The sequence below is a fragment of the Rhinoderma darwinii genome, chromosome 7 (assembly GCF_050947455.1).
Source record: "Rhinoderma darwinii isolate aRhiDar2 chromosome 7, aRhiDar2.hap1, whole genome shotgun sequence".
Classification (NCBI taxonomy): Eukaryota; Metazoa; Chordata; class Amphibia; order Anura; family Rhinodermatidae; genus Rhinoderma; species Rhinoderma darwinii.
Window position 1 is genome coordinate 73,606,632 of NC_134693.1, and position 27,418 is coordinate 73,634,049.

Consider the following 27,418-nt stretch of genomic DNA (forward strand, 5'->3'; position numbering starts at 1 on the left):
CAAATAGGTGTTCATGTGTTTACACAGTGGCAAGTACCAGCTGTAAACAAAAATAATAATCACCTAAATACACAATCACATTTAAAAAAAAACATATCACTTTTTTTTTTTTTTTAAACAATATGGAAACCCAATATGTTCTGAGAAAAACTAGACCAAATACATGCAAGTTGGAAGAGTAAGAGAACAAAATTTTGCTTTTAAATTGGAACATGTCTAAAACTAAAATGTGCCTGGTCAGAAAGTGGGGGTAAAGCTTCTGGTAAAATAAAACTTTGATTTATGAATTTTTTTAAATTGCTTTGAAGAAACTTTTTAATTGACTTTACAAAGTAAAAAATTTGTTTAATAAAAGATACAGCTTCTATATGTGTCCTGTATACCTAGAAGCTGTATCGTTCTGTCAAAGTCGAGTCCGTGTGCGTGTCTATAACATACAGGTTCCAGCTAATAGCAATCATGTCTAAAGTATGAAGTTAGATGTGATCGTTATTAGCTGGAAAATGCGTGTCAGAGACATGTCGGACCAGCTTTCAGCTCAGCTGAACGGACGGCCACGGCTTTGACAGAACGATATAGCTTCTATGTATACAGGATACATAGAAGCTGTATCTTAAAAAGCACAAACACATTTTTTTAACAAAAGTAATTTTAAAAGTGGTTTCAAATCACATAAAACATTGATTAAAAACAAAATTTCGATTAGAAGGTGTACATAGCCTTTTAGCATCCACTATCTTTCACAAAAAACCTTGACACAAAATTCTCATCTTCCAGTATTTTTCTCTGCCTTAAGCTTTATTCAGACGAATGGGAATCACGTCCGTGCAACGCGCGTGATTTGCACGGACCTGTATTAGTCTATGGGGCCATGCGGACATGTGCGTGATTTTTACTCAGCGTGAGTCCGCTGAAAAGTCACAACATGTCCGTTCTTTTGCCGTTTTTCGCGCATCACGCACCCATTGAAGTCAATGGGTGCGTGAAAGCCACGCATGCCGCACGGAAGCACTTCCGTGCGAACTGCGTGATTCGCGCAAGAGCTGTCAAACTCTGAATGTAAACAGAAAAGCACCACATGCTTTTCTGTTTACAAACATCCAAACGGAGTGTCTTTGAGATGAGCGAACCCGGACAACCGAACCGAACTTCACCGGGTTCGGCCGAACTCGTTTTGACCGAACCCGGCACGCGACGTCAAGAGATAGTCACAAAAGAAGTTCTGACTTACCGATAACTCCCGGCTTCTTCCTCCAGTCTGACCTCCCGGGATGACAATTCAGTCCGAGTGACAGCTCCAGCCAATCACAGGCCAAGCACAGGCTACAGCGATCACATGGACTGCCGCGTCATCCAGGGAGGTGGGGCCGGATGTCAAGAGAGGGACGCGTCACCAAGGCAACGGCCGGGAGGGAAGTTCTCGGTAAGTACGAACGTCTTTTTTTTTTTTTTTAACAGGTTGCTCGATATTGTAATCGGAATTCACCGTCGAGGGTGCTGAAAGAGTTAGGCCTCATGCACACGACCGTGTTCGGTCCGTGATATACGGTCCGCATGTCGGCCGCTTGTCCCGGACCGTACAAAGTACAGGGAGCCGGGCTCCTAGCATCATACTTATCTATGACGCTAGGTGTCACTGCCTATCCACGTAACTACTGTCACACACTAAAACATGATTACAGTACGGGACAGTAGTTCCGCGGACAGGCAGTGACCCCTATCGTCATAGATAAGTGTGATGCTAGGAGCCCGACTCCCTGCACTGTGTTCGGTCCGGGACATGCAGCCGACATGCGGACCGTATATCACGGACCGAACACGGTCGTGTGCATGAGGCCTTACTGCCGATCAGTTAACTCTTTCAAGCACCCTGGACAGTGACTATTTACGGACGTCGACTAGCCTCATCTCTATGATGGCGGCTGCGCGAAAATCAAGCAGCCGCGCATCATACACTGATGACACACGAACGGGAATTACGTCCGTGAAACGCTCGTGATTTTCACGCGCGTCGCACGGACCTATATTAGTCTATAGGGCCGTGCGGACATGTGCGTGATTTTTACTCAGCGTGAGTCCGATGAAAAAAAGTCACGACATGTCCGTTCTTTGGGCGTTTTGCGCGAATCACGCACCCATTGAAGTCAATGGGTGCGTGAAAACCACGCATGCCGCACTTCCGTGCGAACTGCGTGATTCGCACAACAGCGGTGAAAAGGATGAATGAAAACAGAAAAGCACCACGTGCTTTTCGGTTTACAAACATCCAAATGGAGTGTCAATGATGGCGGCTGCGCGAAAAGCACACAGCCACGCATCATATGCTGCTGCCACACGGAGCTAAGTGGTTTTTGCGCAGGAAAACCGCCACGCTCGTGTGAATCTAGCCTTAGTTTAGCAAAAGCAGGAAACCTTTGTGGATACTTACCGATACCTAGATGGTCGTAACATTCGCTTCCAGCTTTATTTTTTTATCCTGCAAGACTTTGGGTTTGCCACAATGGATGCATCCACCTCTTCAATGACCTGGATAAGGCCACTAGATTATTTCCACCAAAGCATTGACTGTTGACACAACAACATTCTGCCTGGCGAAATGATCCTCTCGGTCAGGACTGTGCCATGTCTAACCTGCTTTATTTAGCACTATTCTGTGCACTGTTTGTTTCCAACCAATGTGTGCTTTTTTTAAATTGTTTTTTTCTTTACTATTTTGCCCCATAACAATCTTTTTGTTCCAGATGTATTTGTTTGGCACAGGAATTCTCAGGAAACAACCCCTCCTGTCCGCTCTTCCTCACTTGCTAGGAAGGGAGGGAGCAGCTCTATATGCAACATCTTTATAATCGGAGACACCTTGCTGCTCCATGGCCAGGTGAGTAATTCTAGAACGTGCAGCACAACCTCATACACTACATCTTCACATCTCAAAGTGCTTACATGGAATGTGGTAGGACTAAATAACCCAGAAAATAATTACATATCTTAAATGCTTTAAACCTGAAATCTTATTTCTGCAGGAACCCCATTGGAAAACACCCTCACAGTCCTCACTTAAGGTTCCCGGGTTTGCAAACTGGAATTCTGCTTCCCATACTTCCAAATCTAGGGGTGTGGCCACACCATTTCAGGCCTCTCTTATGAAATTCAGGAGACCGTGGTGGATCCAAACTAAACGTGATCATAGATGCTACCCCATACTCTACTGAAAGTTTGCGCCCGCAATGCGACTGACTCCCTTTTTCACCAAAATAACCGAATTTCTCTTTATCCAGCATCCCTAGAATCAGATTGTGGGTCAGGATTTAAACACTACTCTCAACACACCCTGGATTGCCCTACCCCCAGAGCACAGCGCACTCAGTCTTCTGGGGCGGTTTTGCAGCTCATGAAACATCTATTGCTGTGCGACGTATGGAGGACACTGAATGATGAGGTTATGCTATCTTAAAGTATGATTCATTCTCTCTTTTTCACTGGCCTGATTTATGGGCTCTTAGAGACCTCCATTGACACCATAGCGATATCTGACCATGCCCCAGTGAAGTTCATGATAGAGTCTCTTTAATTACAGACACGGTCTCTGTTTTGAACTAGCCCTTAAACCTCTCAGAAATACTCAGTTTTCCTACACTTTCGAAATGAATTACATTTTTCTACCTCTAAGGTTCTTAGACAATGATGCTTGCTTAATTGGGCCCCCTGGACAGATTTGCCTCATGTCCGTTTACTTCTCCGCAAACATCAGTTTGGAATACCTTGTATTATTACGCCACATCACATGTAACTATTACTCCAAGAAACATTGATCTCATATCCAGTATACTCTTTATTGGTATTTTACCTCACTACCACCAATTTGTTTTGTATATTTATTTTGTTATTCATGTGTTTTTGTTGAACTATGTACTTTGTATTATTGTACTTGTTTATTTTCAAATAAAAACTAAGTTGAATCTCTAAATGTGGTTTTGAGTACTTTGAGGGTGCCATGTTTAAAATGGGGTGGTTTCTAATATATAGTCCCCTTAAAGCCAATTCATAACTGAATTGGTCCCTAAAAACAAAAAAAATAGGCTTTGGAAATTTTCTTGAAAATGTGAAAAAATTGCTGCAAACTTAGCAGGCCTCAATCACATTGCATTTATGCCCTACGTTTAGATTGTATGTCGGGAAAGCTCCCAACGTATATGCTAAATATGTCCATGGAGCTCCATTAGCCTGACGGAGTGTCCTTTTGGCCTCCGTCAGGCTGGTATACATCTTTGTTCTTAAAGGATGAAATAGCTTTCGTCCTCAAAGATCCCACAAAAAAACAGAACACAGGAAAAATGCAGTATACATTATTTTTTTTTAAATGGGAGTTGTGTGTTACAGATGCTACTGAATATCATCCGTCACGGGTATATGGAAACCGTATACCTCGGGGAGCTTCTCCAGGGAGATCATAAGGTAGTCCTTGGTCCGTGGAATCCAGCCCTAGGGAATGCTCCCGACGCCACGGTCTATGTATGAACAGTGACATCAGGGGCTTTTAAATACAGAGTTTCTGGCCAGAGTGCCATAACCAATCTAATAGGGACTCCAAGACTGGAGTAGCCCGACGACACAATCTATATATGGACAGTGACGTCAGGAGCTTCTCCGGGCATAGCGCTTTAGGCAGTGCTCTGCCTGGGGGTGGGTTTTGGGCAACATTCCCCTGTATGCCTATACCATGAGATATGGCACCACCTTTCTTTTGGAGGTATACATCGGAAGGATGTTTAAAAAATGATGCCAACATAAAGTAGACATATGGTAAATGCTAGGCCAGATTCACAGGAGCATGTTCGGTCCGTGATGTACAGCGCAGCGAGGCAGGGACTCCTGGCGTCATAGATAACTATGATGCTAGGAGCCCGGCTCCCTGAAGTGTGTTCGGTCCGGGAAATACTGCCGACAAACGTGGGCCCCCCTTCCCCTCCGCTGCTCTGCCGTGTCTATAGTGAACACCACCTTTCTGTGCGTGCATTGACAAATGGTTGTTACGATTCCCCTTGTCAAAGGGCTGTGTCCCTACATACTGACAGTCTCCAACTATCGCTGACAGTATCACACTGTGTAGGGACACTTCCTCTTGACAATTGGAATGGTAACTTGCATTTGTGTATTAGTCCTGGGCACACAAAGATATGTAGAATACAAGGATTACCTGCAACAGACATGTCAGGAGAGGTGACAGATCCCCTATAGATCCAGTGACTCACAAGTGACGTCTTCTCTGATGGGAGCAGTTTTCTTTTCTTCTCCATCTGACGCAGACAGTTATGGCGACTTCTCCTGATAAGACATCTTTGCCCATCACTTCTGCGGCCATTTCCAGCCTCTATAGAAACACACAAATTTAGACACCAAGGCCCAGACCCATACTTTAAAAGGAGTTGTCCGGGAACGGACTGTTTTTTTTATACTGATGACCCATTGATGTGCCTGGACAACCTCTTTTACTCAGACTAATAAATTTGGACCCCAGACTGGATCATAGAATACGTACAGACCCCAGACCTTCTAAACTATTGCATTCCCCAGACCAGACCCCCCTAAACAAATACAGACCCCAGAAAAAGCACCCTAAATAAATGCAGACCCCAGACCAGACCCCTAAATATAGACCCCAGACCCTAAACTAATAATGAACCCAGACCTGATTCCCTTAATACAGATCCCAGACCTGACCCCTACACTAATAATGACCCCAGACCTGACTCCCTTAATACAGACCCCAGACCTGACCCCTAAACTAATAATGACCCCAGACCTGACTCATCAAGTAATAGAGACCCCAGACCCCCTATTCTAATACAGACCCCAGAGAAGACCACTAAATAAAGACCCCTAAACTAATACAGACCCTAGAACAGGCCCCCTAAATAGACCCTATAAACTAATACAGACCCCAGACCAGACACCCTAAATACAGACCGCAGACCTCAAACTAATAGACCCCCTAATTACCGACCCCAGACCCCTTAAACAGACTCCTAAATATACAGACCCTAAACCCCTTAAACTGATACAGACCCCAGACCAGACCCAATAAATACAGACCCCTTAAACTAATAGACACTAAACCTCCTAAACAGTCCCCAAACGAAGACCCCTAAATACAGACCCCCCACACCAGAACCCCTAAATACAGTCCTCTTAAAGGGGTTTTCCGGAAGTAAAAAAATTACATTCATTTAAATTAAACAATGAAGAATATATAACTTTACAATCTACTTACGTTTCATCAGATGGCTGTAGCGTCGTATATCCTCTTCCGTCACCGCCCCCTTAGTAAAGCAAAATCTGCAGTTCCTGTGCAGACCCGTCCATTTGGTCGGCTACCTTACTTCCGGTTTCCGGCTTTCACACTGTACGGTTACGTCATAAATGATGCAACCGTAACACGTGCTTCTTTATCTGATTTAGAGCATGCGTGGTTAACACACCACCGCGCATGCTCTGTGAAATTATGTGGCTGCGTCTTCAGCGGCCATGTATATTACACTGCGCATGCGCAGGTTTGAAGTCTGTGTGTAGCGTTAGTGTCCTAGTGACTCCCATTTCGGCTGTCTTCCCGACAGATGCAGGAGCTGTGACAGCTCCTACAGCGGGGACCGATCGCTGTGTCCCCGCTGTTCAACCCCTTAAAAGCCGCGTTCAATAGAGATCGCGGCTTTTTAGGGGTTAAGTTACCATCTCCGGCCTGCTACACGATAGCGGCCGGCGATGGTTACTACGGCAACCAAACAATGGCGTCCGGCTATGCCATAGACGGAAGCCTAGTGGGTCCTGAACGTCAGGACCCACTATGCTTGCTGTCAGTGAGTAGCTGACAGTTCTAATACACTGCACTACGCATGTAGTGCAGTGTATTAGAATAGCGATCAGGGCCTCCTGCCCTCAAGTCCCCTAGTGGGACAAAATAATAAAGTAAAAAAAAAGATGTGTAAAAATAAGAACATAAAAGTTTTAAAAGTGAAAAAATCCCCTTTTTTTTCCCTTACCAGTCATTTATTATTAATAAAAATATATAAATAAACGATACATAATTGGTATTGCCGCGTCCGTAACGGCCTGAACTACAAAATTGTTTAGTTATTTATCCCACGCGGTGAACGCCGTAAAAGAAAATATTAATAAACCGTACCACAATCACAATTGTTTGGTCACTTCACCTCGCAAAAAATTTATTAAAAATAGATCAAAAAATGTACCTAAAAATGGTAATGATTGAAACTACAGTTCGTTACGCAAAAAACAAGTCCTCGCACGGCTTTATTGATTGCAAAATAATAAAAGTTCTGGCTCTTAGAATAAGGTAACACAAAAAGTGAATGATTGTTTACAAAACGTATTTTATTGTGCAAACGCCATAAGACATAAAAAAAAACTATAAACATCTGGTGTCACCGTAAGGCCGGGTTTACACGAGCGTGTGCGTTTTGCGCAAGCAAAAAACGCGGCGTTTTGCGTGCGCAAAAGGCACTTAACAGCTCCGTGTGTCAGCCCTTTATGATGCACGGCTGCGTGGTTTTCGCGCAGCCGCCATCATTATGACACTCCGTTTGGATGTTTGTAAACAGAAAAGAACGTGGTGCTTTTCTGTTTTCATTCATCCTTTACAGTGCTGTTGCGCGAATCACGCTTGTCCCACGGAATTGCTTCCGTGCGACATGCGTGGTTTTCACACACCCACTGACTTCAATGGGTGCGTGATGTGCGAACAGGGCACAAATATAGGACGTCGTCCGTTTCACGGAGCGGACATACGCTGCGTGAAAATCACGCACCTGTCTGCACGGCCACATAGACTAAGATAGGTCCCTGCGACGCGCGTTGCACGGACGTTTAACACGCTCGTGTAAATGAGCCCTAATCGTATCGCCCCGCAGAATAAAAGTGAATGTCATTTATAGCGCACGGTGAACGCAGTAACAAAAATAGAATAAAAAAAACAATAGTAGAATTGCTGTTTTTTAGTCACCACGCCACCTAAAAATAGAATAAAAACTGATCAAAAAGCTGCATGCATGACATGAAAACTACAATGGATTCCTCAAGTGGTCTAGTTTCCAAAATGGGGGTCACCTTTTGGGGGTTTCCACTGTTTTGGTACAACAAGACCTCTTCAAACCAGGCCATTTTGCGCGTTAATGACCTTTGGATTTTTTTTTGTTTTTTCACGGTCGCGTTCCAAGAGCCGTAACTTTTTTTTTATTCCGTCGACATAGCTGTATAAGGGCTTGTTTTTTGCGGGACGAGTTGTATTTTGTAATTGTACCATTTTTAGATGCTTATAATATATTGATTAACTTTTATTAACTTTATTTTCGGACAGTATTGAAAATAAGCAGCTATTCCAGCATTGATTTTCACGTTATAAAATTACGCCGTTTACTATGCAGCGTAAATAACATGTTAACTTTATTCTATGGGTCGGCACGATTACGGAGATACCAAATATGTAAGGGTTTTATATGTTTTCCTACGTTTGCACAATAAAAAGCCTTTTAGAAAAAAATTACTTGTTTTTGCATCGCCGCATTCCAAGAGCCGTAACGTTTTTCTTTTTCCGTCAATGTGGCCATACGTGGGCTTGATTTTTGCGGGCCAAGGTGTAGTTTTCATTAGTACTATTTTGGGGTACATAGGACTTATAGATTAACTTTATTTAATTTTTTATGGGGGGAATGGGAGAAAAGAGCGATTTTTTTAAAAGTTTTTTTTGGACGCCGTTCATCCGGCGGTTTAATTAATGTGTTAATTTTATTGCTCAAGATGTTACGATCGCGGGGATACCATATATGTGTATGTGTGATTTGTTTTGACACTTTTACTAAATAAAACCACTTTTTGGGCAAAGAAAGTAGTTTTATTTGATTTTCACTGTAATTTTTATTTATTTTTTTCACCAACTTTATTTAACTGATTGACATTTTTTTTTTTAGTCCCACCAGGGGACTTCACTATGCGATCTGCTGATCGCATATATAATGCTTTGGTATACTTAGTATACCGAAGCATTATTGCCTGCCAGTGTAAAACTGACAGGCAATCTGTTAGGTCATGCCTCCGGCATCGCCTAAAAGGCAGATGCTGAAGACGGACCTGGGGGTATTTGTTAGACCCCCGCTGCCATGGAAACCCGACGGCGACCCGCGATTTCTTTGCGGGGGCGCCGATGGGGGGACAGAGGGAGCTCCCTCCCTCTGTCAAACTAATTAGATGCAGCTGTCACTATTGACAGCGGCATTTAATGGGTTAAACTGCCGGAATCGGAGTGCGCTTCGATTCCCGCAGTTGCAGCAGGAGCCAGGCTGTGTATAACAGCCGTGCTCCTGCCGCTGATCGCGTGGGTACAGTGACGGTACCCGCACGATTACAGGACAGATATATCCGTCCTCCTGGGCGAACTAGCTGCTGTTGAGGACGGATATATCCGTCCTTCGGCGTTAAGAGGTTAAAAACGCAGATATCCAGTGATTTCAGCTTGTGCTATCAGTAATAGAATGAGAGCACCAAAATGAAGACTGAGATTGCAGAAGTTAGTAGAGCTGGGTGTAGTAGGCGGAGCAAGTGCACTGCTGCATGCACATTGCATGCTGGGACTAGAGCAGTGCATGCAGGGAGGAGAAACACAGGAAGAGAAGAGGAATGAACTTACTGAGCAAAACAAACCTCTCAAGGTAAACAATAGGGAGTAATGTTACTAAAACCATTTATTATCAAGAAAAAGATAGTCAGAGTGCACTAATATATTAATAGAGGAACATTGCATTGATTTAAAAAGAAAAAAAAGAAAGGATTGGAAAACCCCTTTAAATACAGAGCCCTTAAACAAATTAATCCCCTTATACTTACATAGCAGCTCTCCTCAGTCTTCTCTGTGGAAATTTGCTGCGGCTGCGGTCATGTGACCAGCAGGTCTCTGAAGTTCTTACTACTGCTTAGAGATTAGACATAAGGTCACATGACCTTAAGGTCCTTTTGCAGGACATACACAATGCAGTTTCGTCGCGGTTTTTGCCACGAATCATAGCAAAATATACATACGTATATCACGGACCGAACATGCTCGTCTGAATCCGGCCTTAATAGTTAACTTATTTGTGCGGTATGACTATCTGCCTCTTGTTTTTTTTTCTTCTTTTTTTTAGAAAAACCGCTAATTGTTGCAAATTTTCAATACATTTGTGTTTTTCACAAAAACACAGACTGTAGCAAAGGAAATTGACCACTAACATAAAGCACTGTGTGAGGAGAAAACTCAGAATCGCTTGGACAAGTAAAAGTATTCCAGCATAAAGTGACAGACCAAAGACCAAACCTGGTTGAGGCGGTAACAGGTCATAGATGCAATCCCATATTAGGGATGGAGGGGAGCAACAATTTCAGAGCAGGTTTTTTCTTATATACTAGACCGTTAATGTTTTTTCTCTCTGATATGCCACCTTGTGTGCCAGGTTATATTTCCCACATAATCAATTCAGATTCAGTTCTAATTTAAAGTGTAGCTAAACGTTTGACAAACTTCTGACATGTCACAGTGACATGTTAGAAGTTTGGATTGGTGGGGGTCCGAGCACTGAGACCCCACCAATCGTTAGAACGAAGCAGCTGAAGTGCTCATGTGAGCGCTCAGCCACTTTGTCTCTGTTCAGCTTTTTCCGGAAATAAATGTATCAGTGTACAGACTCAATAGAAAGTCTATGAGCCCGTACTCCAATACATTGGCTTTCCGGAAAAAGCCGGACACGAACCGGCTGAGCGCTCACATGAGCACTTCAGCTGCTTCGTTCTAGCGATTGGTGGGGGTCCCAGTGCTCTGACCCCCCCCCACCAATCCAAACTTATGACATGTCACAATGGCATGTCAGAAGTTTGTCAAACGTTTAGCTACACTTAATTACGCTTTGAAATTCGTTTTAATGTTTGTAAATGAAGACAAAAAAAGGCCACAAACACCAACAGTGCATTACAAAAAAAATACCAGTTAATTTAAGATGAATGCTCCTTTTAAAGACCAAGAACATTCAGCTACGAAATGTTAATTTGTAAAAATTTTGCTTTTGCACAGTTAGGTGGTTTCACATGCAACAGATTGTGACTGAAAACCAGTTCTAGTCATCGGAATGGTGTTGTTTCTGCAGCACACGAATTACTGCAAGTTCCATGCTGATGAATAGAACGGATTGTAAGTCGCAGAAATTTCTGCAACAAAATCTGTTGTGTCTGAATCCACCCTAAGGAACCCACCTCCTGCCTGGATTATCAAGCTGCAATTTCAAATATAGTTGTAGAAATCCAAATATATTACAATAACTACAAAATAACATCAACAACAAATTCTCCTTTTAGTAGAAACAGATTATTGAAGAATTTTAAACAAGTTATGCGACTCACTGTACATTTAGTTTCCCATGACGGGAACAGTAGAAACATAAATCGTGCTGTATATAGAGCAACGGGAAAACTGAAATTGTTATGCAATAATACAACTGCCCTGAAAAGAGGGTGAACTGTACTGCAATGTTGGGAAGAGGATTGATTGTCCAATGACTACTGCCAGAATCCTTCCAAAATTAACTAACCTGCTGGTGAACAGCACTAAACAAAACCTCAGGAAGCAAAATAAAAGTTGTTGTTTTTTTTCTAGAGTCCCTGGGCCCATCAGTGAGTTGGTCAGAATATTCTGCCAAATCTCTCGCATTACAGTCTCCAATTTGTGTTGGTCTCATCAGAGCTTGATCTTGAATGCAGTGGGCTGGACAATTGCTGAAGATCCTGAGGATTTAAAGAGTGCCTTCAGAATAGTATCAGGGTCAACTTCAGCCGGTGGATTAGGAGCCGCATTAGAGGATGATGTATTTCTTCTTATTTCCCCTTCCTTCTTTGCCGTTGAGGGTGTATCACTTAATCTTCTAAAAAAAGAAAATGGCAAATGTTATCAGTTTGTTTGTTTTTTCTTCGGGGGTTGGGACATTCAAATATTTCACAATTCAGTTGAAATTAATACAGTAAGGCAAACAAAATAACTGTAAAAAACAGTTAACTGGAATGGTCACATTTTTAATAACGGGGTTTTCAAGGTTTATTCTTTTTTTTTAATAAAATAAAAAGACATAAAAAGAGGTTACTCCCCTAACTTCATTCTGTCCTGTCACCGCCATATCCTATCTCAGCGCAAGCGTGAACGCAGTGCATTATTATGCCACATGACTGCATGCACAATAGATGGCAACAAACAGGGGTAGAATTGCAACACAGGATATTTAAGCAAGTGTGTTCTTATTTTTACTTCATGTTCTGTAAAACGGGAAATAAAAAAAATACAATAAAAAAAAAAAACCTTCAGCAAAACGGCATCAGTTCTAAAATAAGAAGGGGGTTCCCGTTTTGAGTTAGCAGTATTGTAACATATAATTCTTTAAGTACTTACCGTAAAAACCCTTCTCTGTTCCAGGTTATTAGGGGACACATGCCATGGGTATATGATGTTGCCACTAGGAGGCTTGACACTTTAAAAAGCGTTGACTCACCTATAGTATATACCCCACCTATCGCACTGAGCTAATTCAGTATGTACGTAGACACAAATTAATGTGAGGAACTTAAACCAAAATCCAAAGAGAAAAAAACCTGTCCGAAAAAAGAGGCAACCAGACTACCGACAGGAACATGAAACCATATCCCTTAGGTGGCAACGGTATCCCTTAATGAAGTGGATGAAAAAAAATAATTTGACGCCAAAGTATTCAAAAAATCCCCTTTTCTGGTTCGTATTATTGGGGGACATAGAACGTGGGATGTTCTAAAGAAGACCGCTGGTACGGGAACAGAAAAACAAAACGCAGTCGCCTACTCCAAAGATTCTTACAAGACCTTGTGACCAAGCAAAGCATCCACTGATGGGAAGGGGAAAGAATGCACCCTGTAGAGCTTGGAAACCATGTGAAAAGATGATCACGTAGCCGCCTTGTACACCTGAATGGCATAAGCTTGATGGTGCACAGCAAGGAAGCCCCGGACTCTACCCTTGACTCGGTAGGCTTTAGAGATAACCAACCAAATCCAGCGGACGACAGCCGGCTTAGTGGCTGCAAGGCCCCTCCGCGGACCCCTCGCAAACTACAAGGAATCTAATCTCCGGAAGGAAGAAGTGGGAGAGGTGAACCCCCATGGCTCGAACAACGTCCAAGGTTGTGGAGAGATCGTTCCCTGGGATGAGATGGGCAGAAGGAACGACTATACCTCATGAGTTCAAAAGATAAGACCACCGTGGGCAAAAATGAAGGCACTGTATGAAGAACTACCCTGTCCTAAAGTAAGGGCCAGAAAAGGAGGTTTACAAGGCAGGGCTACCAGCTTTGAAAACCTGCAGATAGAGGTAAGGCAACAAGGAGAAGGAGAAAAAAACAAAAAAAAACAAACAAACATTTTCTAGGAGAGAAGACTGAGGAAAATATGTTGTAGAAGCTAACAAACAGAGTAGACTGAAGAGCATCCAGGACCAGGTTCCCCTGCAGAGCCGACGATCCCTAATAAAAAAAAAAAAAGCCTCTTTTTTCTAATTCTTGGGAATTGTCCAGCAGAGGAGTGAAGACTTCACATAATTGTAGAGAGGAATCTTCTTTTCCAGAGATAGAGGATTCTTGCCCCAGTTGGACATTATTAGAGCTTGAAGAGATCTGGTATGGACCCGACACCATGCCACTGACTGACTGCATGGTGTCGTGGACACCAATACGGACGTGGCGTTTAACGAGACTTCTTAGTTTCCAGAAGGAAGTTATCTTTTGGATGATTTAAAGTCTCTCTGGTCCGGAGTTTAAAAATAAAAAAAAATGATGTTTGTTTTTGGGAATTTAGTGGAACCCCTAAGAATATATTTTGTCTTGATGGTTGAAAATCCAAAATTTTTGGGGATTTATGATCCAGCCTAAGTCTTGAAGAACCTGGCAGGTCTTTTTTAGGTGACGCCGCAAAAGAGGCGATGAAAATGCCAAATAGTCTAAATAAGGAGCAATATTTATTTATTGTTTTCTTAAATTAGCCACTATCTCCACTATTAACTTTGTGAAGATCCTTGTGACGGAAGAAATCCCAAACAGAAGGGAGGAAAACTAGAAGTAATGTACTTTTTGATTTTGAATGATGGCAAATCTTACAAATTTTTCATACCGAGGATAAACAGGTATGTGGTAGTAAGCAACCTCAAGGTCGATCGTAGCCATCACATGATTTTTCCCTATCAGCAGAATTGTTGATCCCATCTTGAAGCGATGATAGGATACAAATTTGTTTAACGGTTTTAGATGTATTATTTTCCTGAAGGAGTACTGGTTGTTTTTTTTTTTTTTAACAAAAGTAGGTGACAATAATGGCCTAAACCTCTCTTCCTGAGGAAGTGGCGAAATTACTTGCATCTGAAGGCATTTCAGGATTCCGCTTTGTAGTTCCTTTTGAAGGAAAGTGGTCTGTAGGTTTGTAATGACTAACTTCCCTGGGGATATGAAGAAATTTACATTTTGTATCCATTTGGAACTGTATTTAAGATCCAGACATTTGAGGTAATGTTTTCCCATCCCATGTAAAATTTTGAGATTCTTCTGCCCACTCTGGTTTTACGGTTTATCCGCGTTTTGTCAAATGGTGTTAAGAATATTTCTTCCCTTGCCAACTTTTGGGTAACCTCATCTCCCTGACTTTCCTTTACCTTCATAGTCTTGGAACTGAAATTTGGAGAGTCAAAAGGATATTTTTCCCTCCTCGCTGTTAAGGTTCAGGTAAAACTTTTTTAATTTCTGAGATTGTTGATTCAAGGAACTTATCCAGAGTGGGTCCAAACATTCTCCCTCGAATGGGATAGTACAAAATTTCAATTTCTAGCAGCGTTTGAGAGCACAAAAGCTGTTGCTGCGACTCTTACTCACTCAGCAAGCAACAGGGATTATAGCTGATGCTTCAGCTATGTGAAGGTAGGGATTACAGGATTTATTCAATTGGGGTGCCCTCCTTTTAAGTGGGCTTTCAGTTGGTACAGCCAGCAAAACATTGATCGGGTTACACAGATAGAAGCCACATTACTTTTCCAAAGGGGCTGAAGATGTTTTCCGGGCCTTTTTCTTAGTAGACTCTCAGCTTTCCGATCCACAGGATCTTTGAGCTAAGAGGAATCTTCGAACTGAAGGGTCAGTATCCTAGCCACTTTGGCTACCTGAATATACATTTTTGCAAATTCTTCTCAAATTTGTACTTGTTCGTCAAAGGATCTCAGGATTTGCCCACTCTTGTTTAAGTAACTTTTGAATATTTTCATGAATGGGAAAAACACTTTCTCCTACTACCTAATCCTGCAAACATTTCATAATGAATATTTTTATTTCTTCAATCGCCATAGTGCTTCTTATGGCCTGAACTCATCCATATATTTCGGATGAAAAATAATATTTTCTATCTTCATGGTCATCCACCATGATATGACAATTCCCCTTCCTCCACATCTTCAGGAATAGAAAACGGACAGCTTTTTAGATACAGAATAGTCGTCTTGAATTAGCTTCTTTTTTTTCACCACCGGGGTGGAAATAGAGGGCATATTTGATTGCGAAAAAGCTGCTAGAGACCACTGAATTTCTACTCGAATAAGGGTTTTTATCTCATCCATTAAAGAGGATAGTTGTTCCCGTAGGATTTTCTCAGTGCAGGCCTGACAGAGGGGTTTCTTATAGGCAATTGGTAGTATTAATTTATTTTTAGAACAAATGCCATTTACGAGTTATATTTGTCTTTTATTTAGATTTTTTTTGGGGACTTTTTGTCAACTTAACAAGAAGCAAAGAGGAATATAAAAAAAATGTCCCCCCTTCTAAAGGGTCCCAGATCCCCTGATAATTGGTAACTGGTAATTCTTACTGAGCTGGGGCTTTGCTCCACAGAACCAGAGCGGGAGGAGGAACCCTTTTATCTCAGGCATTTTATACAGGTTAGTCCTACATTAGTAGAACGGACCTCTGATCAGGGCGTTTTTTAAATCTTGCCGCAGGGATCAGCGCCTTACTCGTCCAAGCCGAGGGCATCTCGCTCCGGGGCTTCCAATGCGTGAAATTTCCATAAAATCCAGCGTTCACCGCTACCAGATGTAGGCCACAGCTAACTCAAGCTTTGGAACGCATTCAGGTCCCACCAAACAGAAGTAGTCATCGCGGCGCCCGAAGTGGCATCATTCGACAGCCGGCATCTCACACGCGAAAGAGGCCCTGAAGATACGGCTGGGGAGATCCTGGAGGACTGGAGCCGTAGGTTTTTGGCTATACAGCTTAACCTCCGAAGAGGCGCAGGTGAAAAGCTGGTTCTGAAGCAGTCTCGGAGGTGAAAGAACTAGGATTGACCTCCGTTGTTTGGAAAGTATGAAAACCCAAAATAAAAAAGTGGACTAGACTCGGTTACTGTGCAGAGCCCAGAAAAACAACCTCTCTGCCATGCCACATAGTGAAAGGCAAAACACTTGGGAGGTGCTTCTAATCCTATGGTGCAGTCATGGAAGAGGACTGGGGAAAGTAAGATTTCAAATACAAATTGGTAATGGTAAATGTGAGCCAAGGAAGGCTTCCTTGCCTTCAACATAATCTGAACAGTACGGGCAGACAACCCGCAAGCTTTCAAAATGGTGGCTTTAACAGCTACGTGGTTAAACTTAAAGGACTATAAATGCTAGTGAAACACTGGACCCTGACAGAGCAGATTATGCAGAGAAGGCAGGCACCAGAGGGTACTGACAAGCAAGGCTACCATATCCGCTTACCAACAGTGGCAAGGCCAATACGGCAACATGAGTGAGTATTGTCGGAATCCCATCAGCCTTGGTCTGCTTCAGAAGTCTGGGAAGGAGAGGCAGCGGCCTAAAGAGATAAAGCACAGAGAGCTGATCTTACGGAACTACCAGTGTCCATCGTGTAAGCCTCAGGATCCCGAGCTCGCAAGACGAAAACATCGAATCTTGCGGTTGAATCTGGATGCCATTTAGTACACGTCCAAAGTGCCCCAACTAGAGCAAATATGGTAAGAGACCTCCTGATGGAGAGACCACTCTCCTGGGTCAATGCAAATGAGAAAATCTGCAACCCAATTGTCGACCCCTGAATTGTGTATTCCCAAAATAGCAGGCTTCCGCCATGGTCACCACACTTTAAGTGCCGCCCTGGTGATTCACATAAGCTATGGCTGTGACATCCATATGAATTTGGACTGTGTTGCCGGACAGAAAGAAAACCCAATGTTGGAGACGCATTTAACTGCCCTGTAACTACAGGGGGGTTGATGGGAAGGGCGGATACCTGCGGGGACCACAGACCTTGAGCTTCCAGAGGGCTCCTCGCCAGCTCAGGAGGCTCGCGTCCAAGAAAAGGACTAGTTAATTTAGAGGAAGGAAAGAGCGAACCCAGGGAATGGCCGGGTAGGAGAACAACCAGCAGAGGAACTGTTAAACCGACCGGGAAAGGAGGATGTTCCGGTACAAGGAATCGGGAAAGTGGTTCCACAGAAAGCGCAAATGAAAATAGGCAGAAGGAATGGCCTCGATTGAGGCCACCATGGTGCCTAGAACTCTCATGCAATATTGAAAAGATACCGAAAACCCTCTCCGCAGGGTCCCGATTCATTTCCTTAGCGCGGATAACCTTTCCTGAGGTTTCCTAGGAACACCCTTGCTGAAAGAGTATCGAAAGACATGCTGAGAAAAACAATTCTCTGGGAAGAAGAAAAGGAGGCTTTGCATAAACTTCCCCATTTCAGTTGGACAATCACTCCAATCAGAGAGCTGGAGGCTTGTTTGATTGTCCTCCATGAATGAATATTTTATCAGGATGTCATCCAGGTACAGAATGACAGACAGTCCCCTGGCACGTAGCAACAGCATCACCACTGAGAGAATTTTAGCCAGGCCAAACAGGAGCCATGAACTAGTATTGGTTGAAGGGAATTACAAAACGTAGAAAACTCTGATGGGATAGGCAAATTGGGATGTGGAGGTACATATCCAATATGTTCACGGACAAAGAAATTCTCCATGCTCCGTAAAAGCTATAACCTAAGTCAGAGACTATGCGAAAGTGATATAGGCATTTAGATGCTTGAGGGCCAGTATGGACCAGACCGATCAGTTCTTTGGCACTACAAAAAGATTGGAATTGAACCCTAAATATCTTTGGTCTGGGAGGAACAGGGATGATCACTCCTTAATGCAGCAGAGAATCTAATGCCTAAAAAAAAGTGGCCCCCTTGGGTGGAAAATGAGGCGTAGACTGGAAAAACAATGGGGGGGGGGGGCGCATGTGCCCCCCTGGCTAGTCCCACCACAGAAGTTTAGGGCTGCTGTTGCCAGCTGCTGATAGGAAGGGGCAGGGCCGGCCATTGCTCTCCCACTGTGTAAGCATCAGCTGTAGAAAGCAGACAGACAAGCGATCGTGATGGGCAGGCGCTGGAGTCACTTTCTATGACAGCCTGCTCTTCTGTGCACTGTCCAGACTGTCTATACCTCCAGCAGCCGCTTGTTAATGGAAATATTGCAGCTAGGTGTAGGACCTGTAGTGACATAACAGTCACATGATAAAGGTCCTGTAGGCTGTACCCAAGCACCGCAGAGGAAGAGGCTCATACTGGTTGGTATACTGGATTGTACCTGGCTCTTCCTGGTAACCCTGGTGGCGGTTACCGGACTGATAATGGGGGGGTTACTGCTAGCCTTTTTACTTGCTAACACTAAGTCCTGCCTTAGTAATGAACGCTGTGAAACAGACAACTGCCATTACTAAGGCGCTAATAAAGTATTAAAAAACACAAGACCAGACATAAGAAAAAGTTTATTGAAATAAAAACTCCCACAAAACCCTCGTTGACCATTTTATTTAAAAAAAATAATAATTACATCGCAGTAGTTCACCGAATCCGCGACGTAGTCTAATAGGTCCAGCGGAAACTTCAAAATAAATTAGTAATATGAAAAATAAAAAATGCTTATACTCACCTACAGCAGTCTTCTGCTTTCTCCCCTGCGCCACAATAGAAACTAGAGGTCAATGAATACACACTTCGCGCGCGCGCGCGCGCGCGCACGCACACACACACACACACACACACACCCCCCATCAGGCGCCAGCCACACACACACACACACACACACACACACACAGGACACCCCCCTCCCTCAATAATCTCAGATATAATGATTGTATACATAAGATAGAAATAAAGTGCTTTGGGTGGTTTGCATACTATAATTTCTCTACTACATATAGAACAATGTATTGAAAATACTCCTTTGTAACCATAACAAAATCTACACTTACAAAAGGATGGGCTGGTCTGATGTTATCACACTGCCATTCAAATGAAGATTGCATTTCATTGGTTGTCCTGAAATTGAAAGTATAGTGAATTAGTTGGATGGTGATCAAAACAAAATTTTACAATAGATTATCTGCTTGTATACGGTAGCTACAATTTGGCAAGAGCAGAGTTTAACAAATACAAAAATTGTCCCATTTTAATAAAGTAGTTGTCTGTTTCATGAAAACAACCAACCACTTTCCATATGCGCTTTTAGGGCATAACGATGTAATCCCCCTATTCTGGTGAACCTGGCTCGTCCACCTATTACATAGCTATCCATTCATTTGAATGTAGGCAACCTATAAATATGTGAAGGTACACACCCTAAAATACTAAGTAAGTTCAACTGAAAAACCAGGCACTAATCGAATATGAAACCAAATACTACAGCCATAGTCTCAAAAATAAAAATACCCATTAGATGAAAGTACAAAGTTGGCTTTATTAATCCATATTGGACAAAAGCATACATACAATATATACACAAAAAAAACAAAAAAACAACAACTCCGTTACATAATACGGTTGAAAAAAAGTTCAACCAACATATAAAATAGTAAAAACAAAGTGTGGTAGAGCAGTGGAGGACACAGCAGGTGACAATATCTACAGAAAGTACAAGGCGGCTAAAAAAATTGGAAGCATAAGTATGCATATAAACAGGGCCGCCATCAGGAATTTCAGGGCCCCCTACAGCTACATTTTCTGGGCCCCCCTACCGTGGCACCGCCTGTTAACGGTACTCCGTCCAGTACTATATCATGGTACCCAGGGCCGCCATCAGGGGGGGTATTAGGGGTACTGATGTGAGAGGCCCGGCCAAACCTAATTGAAAGGGGGGCCCGGCAAACTGCCGCGACTTGCCTTTGGTAGAAAAAAAACAGGCCCCTGCAATGGGGCCCGTTTTTTTCACCAAAAGAATGTCATGAGCTGCGGGCCCCCCTTTCAATTAGGTTTGGCCGGGCTTCTCACATCAGTACCCCTAATACCCCCCCTGATGGCGGCCCTGGGTAGCATGGGGCCGTCAAACACCGCCGCCCGTGCGACCGATCACGCGCACCACGCAAACTCCCGCGCATGCGCACCGGCGACCGCCTGGAAGCGCGCACCGAATTTTGAGGCAGATTTTGACCTGCCCACACTATCTTGCCGCGTTTTTTGCCTGCGGCGATTGAGGACAGCAGACAGAAAACGCAGCGAAAAATGCATTTTCTGCCTCCCATTGATTTAGATGGCAGGTCAGAGGCAGAACCGCGGCAAGAAAGGACGTGCTGCTTTTTCTTTTTTCCGCGACTGGCTCCCATTGATTTCAGATTAAATCAATGGGAGGCGGTTTTGGAAGTTTTTTGGTGCTGATTCTGACGCCGTGTCCGAGTCAATATCAAGGCCCAAAAACGTTGAACTGGGCCTTATTGTTAGGGCTTATTCAGACGAACGTGTAATACGTCCGTGAAACGTGTGTGATTTTCACGCGCCTCGCACGGACCTATGTTACTCTATGGGGCCGTGCGGACTGTCAGTGATTTTCACGCAGCGCGAGTCCGCTGCGTAAAACTCACGACATGTCCGATATTTGTGCATTGTTCGCGCATCACGCACCCATTGAAGTCAATGGGTGGGTGAAAATCACGCCCAGCACTTCCGCAGCCGTATAAACTATGAATGAAAACAGAAAAGCACCACGTGCTACAAACATCCAAACAGAGTGTCATAATGATGGCGGCTGCGCGAAAATCACGCAGCCGCGCATCATACGCTGCTGACACACAGAGCTGTTATGGACCTTTTGCAAGCGCAAAACGCCACGTTTTTGCGCGCGCAAAAAGCACACGCTTGTGTAAATCCGGCCTTAGGGTAGGAACACACTAGGCATGAACGCTGCGGATTTTATGCAACACATTTTATTGTGGAAAATCCGCAGCGTATCACAGTCGCAGCAGAGTGGATGAGATTAGAACAAATCTCATCCACACGCTGCAAAAATAATGGACCTGCAGTGTGACTTTTTGGCTTTTTAAGCCGCAGCGTGTCAATGTATTCTGTGGAATCGCCGCTCCTCTGTTGCAGAAATGCTGCGGTTCTGCCGCAAAAATCACAAATGAGAAAAAAAAAAAAAGCCACTTTTTTAAATTTATAAAAAAGTTTAGACTTGCCCCGGCCGTAGTCCTGGTGACGCGATCCTCTATTCTTAGCGTAGCCCCGCCTCCTGTCATGACGTTTCATCCCATGTGACTGCTGCAGCGGTCAGATGGTCTACAGCGTCATCCCAGGAGGCGGGGCTACGTTCAGAAGAGAGAGATGCGTCACTTAAACTACGGCCGGGGTAAGTCTAAACTTTTTTTTCCCTGCAGGATTCCCGCAGCGGACAAGCCTCACGAAACCTGCGCCACTATTTGGTGCGGTTTTTCTGGCGGAATTCCCTGCGGCTCCCGGGATAAGCTGTGTAGTTTTACTCAGCATATCCGCCTAGTGTGTCCCTTATGATGTCGCTCCTGGAGCTGCTGCCGGTCTCTAAATAAGCAGTTGGTCCAGTAGAATTTGGAATTATTTTTTTTTGTGAACCAGCTTAAAAAAATACAAAACTTTTGTGTTAGGGCCTGTTCACATCACCGTTCGCTTCCGCTCCGGGGTTCCTTCTGAGGTTTCTGTCGGGTGAACCCCGCAACGGAAAGTGAAAGTGATAGCACAGCTTCCGTTTCCATCACCATTAGCGCAGTCGACTGCGCTATTAATTCCGTCCGAAAACCAGCCGGAATGGTGACGAACGGAAACCATTAGCGATGTTTCCGTCACCATTGAGATCAATGGTGACTGAAACGGAAGCTGTGCTGTCACTTTCACTTTCCGTTGCGGGGTTCACCCGACAGAAACCTCAGAAGGAACCCCGGAGCGGTGGTTCGTCACCATTCCGGCTGGTTTTCGGACGGAATTAATAGCGCAGTCGACTGCGCTAATGGTGATGGAAACGGAAGCTGTGCTATCACTTTCACTTTCCGTTGCGGGGTTCACCCGACAGAAACCTCAGACGGAACCCCGGAGCGGAAGCGAACGGTGATGTGAACAGGCCCTAACACAAAAGTTTTGTATTTTTTTTAAGCTGGTTCACAAAAAAAAATAATTCCAAATTCTACTGGACCAACTGCCTATTTAGAGAGCGGCAGCAGCTCCAGGAGCGACATCATAAGGGACACACTAGGCGGATATGCTGAGTAAAACTACACAACTTATCCCGGGAGCCGCAGGGAATTCTGCCAGCAAAACCGCACCAAATAGCGGCGCAGATTTCGTGAGGCGTGTCCGCTGCGGGAATCCTGCAGGGAAAAAAAAGTTTAGACTTGCCCCGGCCGTAGTCCTGGTGCCGCATCTCTCTCTTCTGAACGTAGCCCCGCCTCCTGGGATGACGCTGTAGACCATGTGACCGCTGCATCAGTCACATGGGATGAAACGTCATGACAGGAGGCGGGGCTGCGCTAAGAATAGAGGATCGCGTCACCAGGACTACGGCCGGGGCAAGTCTAAACTTTATCAATTTAAAAAAGTACCTTTTTTTTCTTCTCTTGTGTGATTTTTGCGGCAGAACCGCAGCATTTCCGCAACAGAGGAGCAGCGATTCCACAGAATACATTGACATGCGACTTAAAAAGCCAAAGCCACACTGCAGGTCCATTATTTTTGCAGCGTGTGGATGAGATTTGTTCTAATCTCATCCACTCTGCTGCGACTGATACGCTACGGATTATCCACAATAAAATGTGTTGCATAAAATCCGCAGTGTTCATGCCTAGTGTGTTCCTACCCTAAGGCCGGATTTACACAAGCGTGTGCTTTTTGCACGCGCAAAAAACGTGGCGTTTTGCGCATGCAAAAGGTCCATAACAGCTCCGTGTGTCAGCAGCGTATGATGCGCGGCTGCGTGATTTTCGCGCAGCCGCCATCATTATGACACTGTATGTTTGTAGCACGTGGTGCTTTTCTAATTTCATTCATAGTTTATACTGCTGCGGAAGTGCTGAGCGTGATTTTCACACACCCATTGACTTCAATGGGTGCGTGATGCGCGAACAATGCACAAATATCGGACATGTCGTGAGTTTTACGCAGCGGACACACGGACACACGCTGCGTGAAAATCACTGACAGTCCGCACGGCACCATAGAGTAACATAGGTCCGTGCGAGGCGCGTGAAAATCACGCACGTTGCACGGACGTATTACACGTTCGTCTGAATAAGCCCTAACAATAAGGCCCAGTTCGCAGAGTTTTTGGGCCTTGATATTGACTCGGACACTGCGTCAGAATCAGCACCAAACAACTTCCAAAACCGCCCCCCATTGATTTAATCTGAAATCATCGAAATCAATGGGAGCCAGTCGCGGAAAAAAGAAAAAGCAGCACGTCCTTTCTTGCCGCGGTTCCGCCTCTGACCTCCCATCTAAATCAATGGGAGGCAGAAAATGCATTTTTCGCTGCGTTTTTTGTCTGCTGTCCTCAATCGCCGCGAGCAAAAAACGCAGCAAAAAAACGCAGCAAGATAGTGTGGGCAGGGCAAAATCTGCCTCAAAATTCTTTAAGGAATTTTGAGGCAGATTTTTTTTTGCCTGCAAAATACTGTGTAAACAGGGCCATACAGAAACAGCACTTTGAGATAATTTACTCACTGTCAGAAGAGCTGCTCCCACTCCAGTCCTCTTCCGGCGATGTCTTCCAGGGGAGGTCTTCGGTCCAGACGTCCAGTCCTTCACCTCCAGCCAGGCTCCAGGTAAGTTTTGTCCATGTGTGTCCGCGGCTGCGCGCGCTTCGTTTGCGGGTGCGCGCGCGGTCGATCGCGGGTGCGCGCGCGGGCGGTCTCCAGTGCGGGCGTTCGTGGATGCGCTCGCGAGTGCGCACGCGCGGCAGTTTCATTGTGCGCGCGATCGGGTGCGCGCGCGGGCGGACGGTTTGACGGCCCCCCATGACGAGGGGAGGGGGCCCGCAGCAGCAGCTCACGACATTCTTATGGTGAAAAAAACGGGACCCATTGCAGGGGCCCGTTTTTTCCTACCAAAAGAATGTCGAGGCAGTTGCCGGGCCCCCCTTTCAATTAGTTTTGGCCGGGCCCCTCACACCACTACCCCTAATACCCCCCTGATGGCGGCCCTGCATATAAACAGTAGAGTATAGAGGAGTGTAATAAAAAGAAGCAGTGAATACTGACACTCATCCGGCCCAGTCAGTCATATGGAAATGGCACAGTAAATATCAATATATAATTATCCATTAATCATGAATTAATCTATACCATACTAACCATTAGTATAAATCCTAAACTACATAAAAAGGTAGAACCAAGCCAAGGCATTACTGAATATACCATATATTTATGATCCGATATAAAGAGAGGATGGTATTAGTCCAAAATTTATAGACCTATAAATATACATCAGTATAGAATACAAATACTACAGATCTGAACTGGTCATACTGCAGACAAGCCTCCTGCCGTGTCCTCTCACCGCACCCTCCAACGTACGTTTCCCAATCCTTCTTCAGGGAGAGGTCATTTTTATTTTTGAGACTATGGCTTTAGTATTTGGTTTCACATTCATTTGAAAGGTCAGAATGTTAAGACAAATGTATGGTTGGTTACAGCTTACCCTGGTGAGAACAGATGATCTACTTTGAATTGAGAAGGGGGTTGTCTTTAGGCGATAACTTTAATCTCTAAATTATTTGAAAAGAACTACATAAAAAAGGGGAATTAAAGTGTACCTTACCTTTCAGGGGACTTTTTAGAATAAGCTTTCATAGGTGTGTACATGAGGAATAACACTATTTCTGGCCATTATATGACATTTTATGTCAGTCTTCCCCTCTGCAGGCTCTCACTAATTCTCAGTTAATAATGGGCGAATCATGTCTTCTATATTTAGCACAAATAGAATATATATATATATATATATATATATATATATATATATATATATATATATATATTAGTGTAGCTAAGAATCCAGCACTGGGGTGGAAAATAAACACTTAGGGTATGTTCACATGCTTAACCAAAAAAGTCTGAAAATACAGAACGGCTTTCAAGGGCAAACCGCTCCTGATTTTCAGCCGCTTTTTTCTCGCAAATTGTGTTTTTCACTGCGTTTCAGGAGCTGTTTTTCTATGCAGTTTCATTTGTGTGTGGAACCACAAGTACCAGCGAGATACACACACCAATGGAAATTTGGATCGTTCTTTCTGCATGCTAGCTGGGGGAAGGTCAAACCCTTGATGGACACTTCAGACTTTACATCCGCAACCATCTGAGCGGTAAAAAACTATCAATTTGTCTCTGTTTTTTGTGGTGGATTTCACCTCTTTTTACCTGCTCCGGTTGTTTATCTCCTTGTTGAAATATTTCAGTGAGTAGTGAACTGAGTTATATATTTGATTGTTTTTCTATGTACTTGCACTTCTTCAAATTTTTCAAAACGGCTGTGTAAAAAACGCCCCCTCGGAACGGAACGCCGTATTTCCCATTGAAATCAACGGGCAGATGTTTGGAGGCGTTCTGCTTCCGATTATGCAGCCATTATTCCCAAAAAACGGCCGAAAATATGTGAAAAAATGTGAACATACCCTTACCAGAAAGCTGCACCCCTCCCCATAGACTTGTATGGGCAGCGTGTCTGTCTGCTCCCCCTTCCCCTCTCCATAGACTATTGGTAGGCAGGGAAGAGACAGCCCCCACCCCCAACTTCTGTAATTAGTCTAACTAGGGACAGACAGGCCACATTCACACGGCCATAATATGGGAGCATTAAAGTATATTCACACAAGTCCGATCTGTTGCAGAAACTTCTGTGACTGTTCCATATATCTGAATGAGGCTTTGACAAATCCATGCACATGCTGCAGAAACGACCCCATTCACATGTATGCAATCGATTTTAAGTCGCAGAAATTTCTGAAACAAATCTGCCTCGAGTGAACAAAGCCTTTTAGCGTATATTTATTCTGACCACCTGCGGTACTACAACATGACATGTTGATCTAAGTCCAGTTAAAGGGACACTAAACCTTAAAAACAAAAAAGTTAATAAAAAGCATATATAAAAATATTCCCTATAGATATACCTGAAGGACTTTCAGCAAGCTGCAGAAAAAGCAGTTTCTTAAATATTTTAGGAAAGAGGGAGCTATTTCCTCCCGGCCTCCTTGGCTGGTATCAGCTGTGTGCACCAGAATGTAATCACTGCTAAATACGAAATTGGCAAAATTGGGGGGAAAGGGAGGGGCTTAGTCATTGGAGTCTGTTAGCTGGACAAGGCTAAAGGCGCTGAAGCAACAGGGAATCAATGGGGCTGTGCCGATTGGCATTGGTTATACACAGTCGAGTCACATTATTATGGCCACAAGCTAATATCCAGAGTAACCGCCGTGTGCAGTACGGACAGCAGCTAGACGGGCTGTGTGTGACTCAATAAGGTGCTGGTAGGTTGCCTCAGGTATCTGGAGCCATGCTGACTGCAGTGCATCCCACATTACCTGGAGGGTGCGTGGGGGAGGATCCAAAGAGCAAACAAGACGATTGAGGTGGTCCCACAACTGCTCAATTAGGTTCAAATCTGGCAAATTAGGGGGGCAAGGGAAGTACTTGGAAATCTTGGTCGTGCTCTTCCAACCAAGGTTAGACATTTCTAGCCGTGTGAAACGTCGCATTGTCTTGCTGGAAGATTCCATCTGCCCCAGGTAAGGCACAGCATGTATGGGTGGACGTGATCTGCCACGATGGATTCATACCCAAATTGGTTCAGAGTGACAACCACTTGGATCAGTGGGCCCAGAGAATGCCATGAAAAAAATTCCACAGACCAGAATGCTGCCACCACCAGTTTGTGTTCTTCCAGCAATGGTTGCAGGGTGTTTGTTCTGTGATGTTTCTCGTCTGACAGGCCAACGTCCATCCGTTCGATGAAGCAGAAAATATGACTCATCGGAGAAGGCAACCCTTTGCCAATCATTGGTTGT

The 27,418-nt window shown here is 44.1% G+C and overlaps 1 protein-coding gene across 1 annotated transcript in view; it reads right to left on the reverse strand.

Moving 5' to 3' along the window:
- Positions 1-11,360: 11,360 nt before the first annotated feature.
- POLDIP3 (DNA polymerase delta interacting protein 3) overlaps positions 11,361-27,418 on the reverse strand; it is a 78,724-nt gene continuing 62,666 nt past the window's right edge. Inside the window, exons 8-9 of the mRNA XM_075833546.1 lie at positions 19,377-19,443; positions 11,361-11,951 (exon numbers count right to left, since the gene is read on the reverse strand). Of these exons, the coding sequence (XP_075689661.1) occupies positions 11,768-11,951; positions 19,377-19,443 (251 nt within the window). The 3' untranslated portion in view covers positions 11,361-11,767. The remainder of the gene's footprint in view (positions 11,952-19,376; positions 19,444-27,418) is intronic.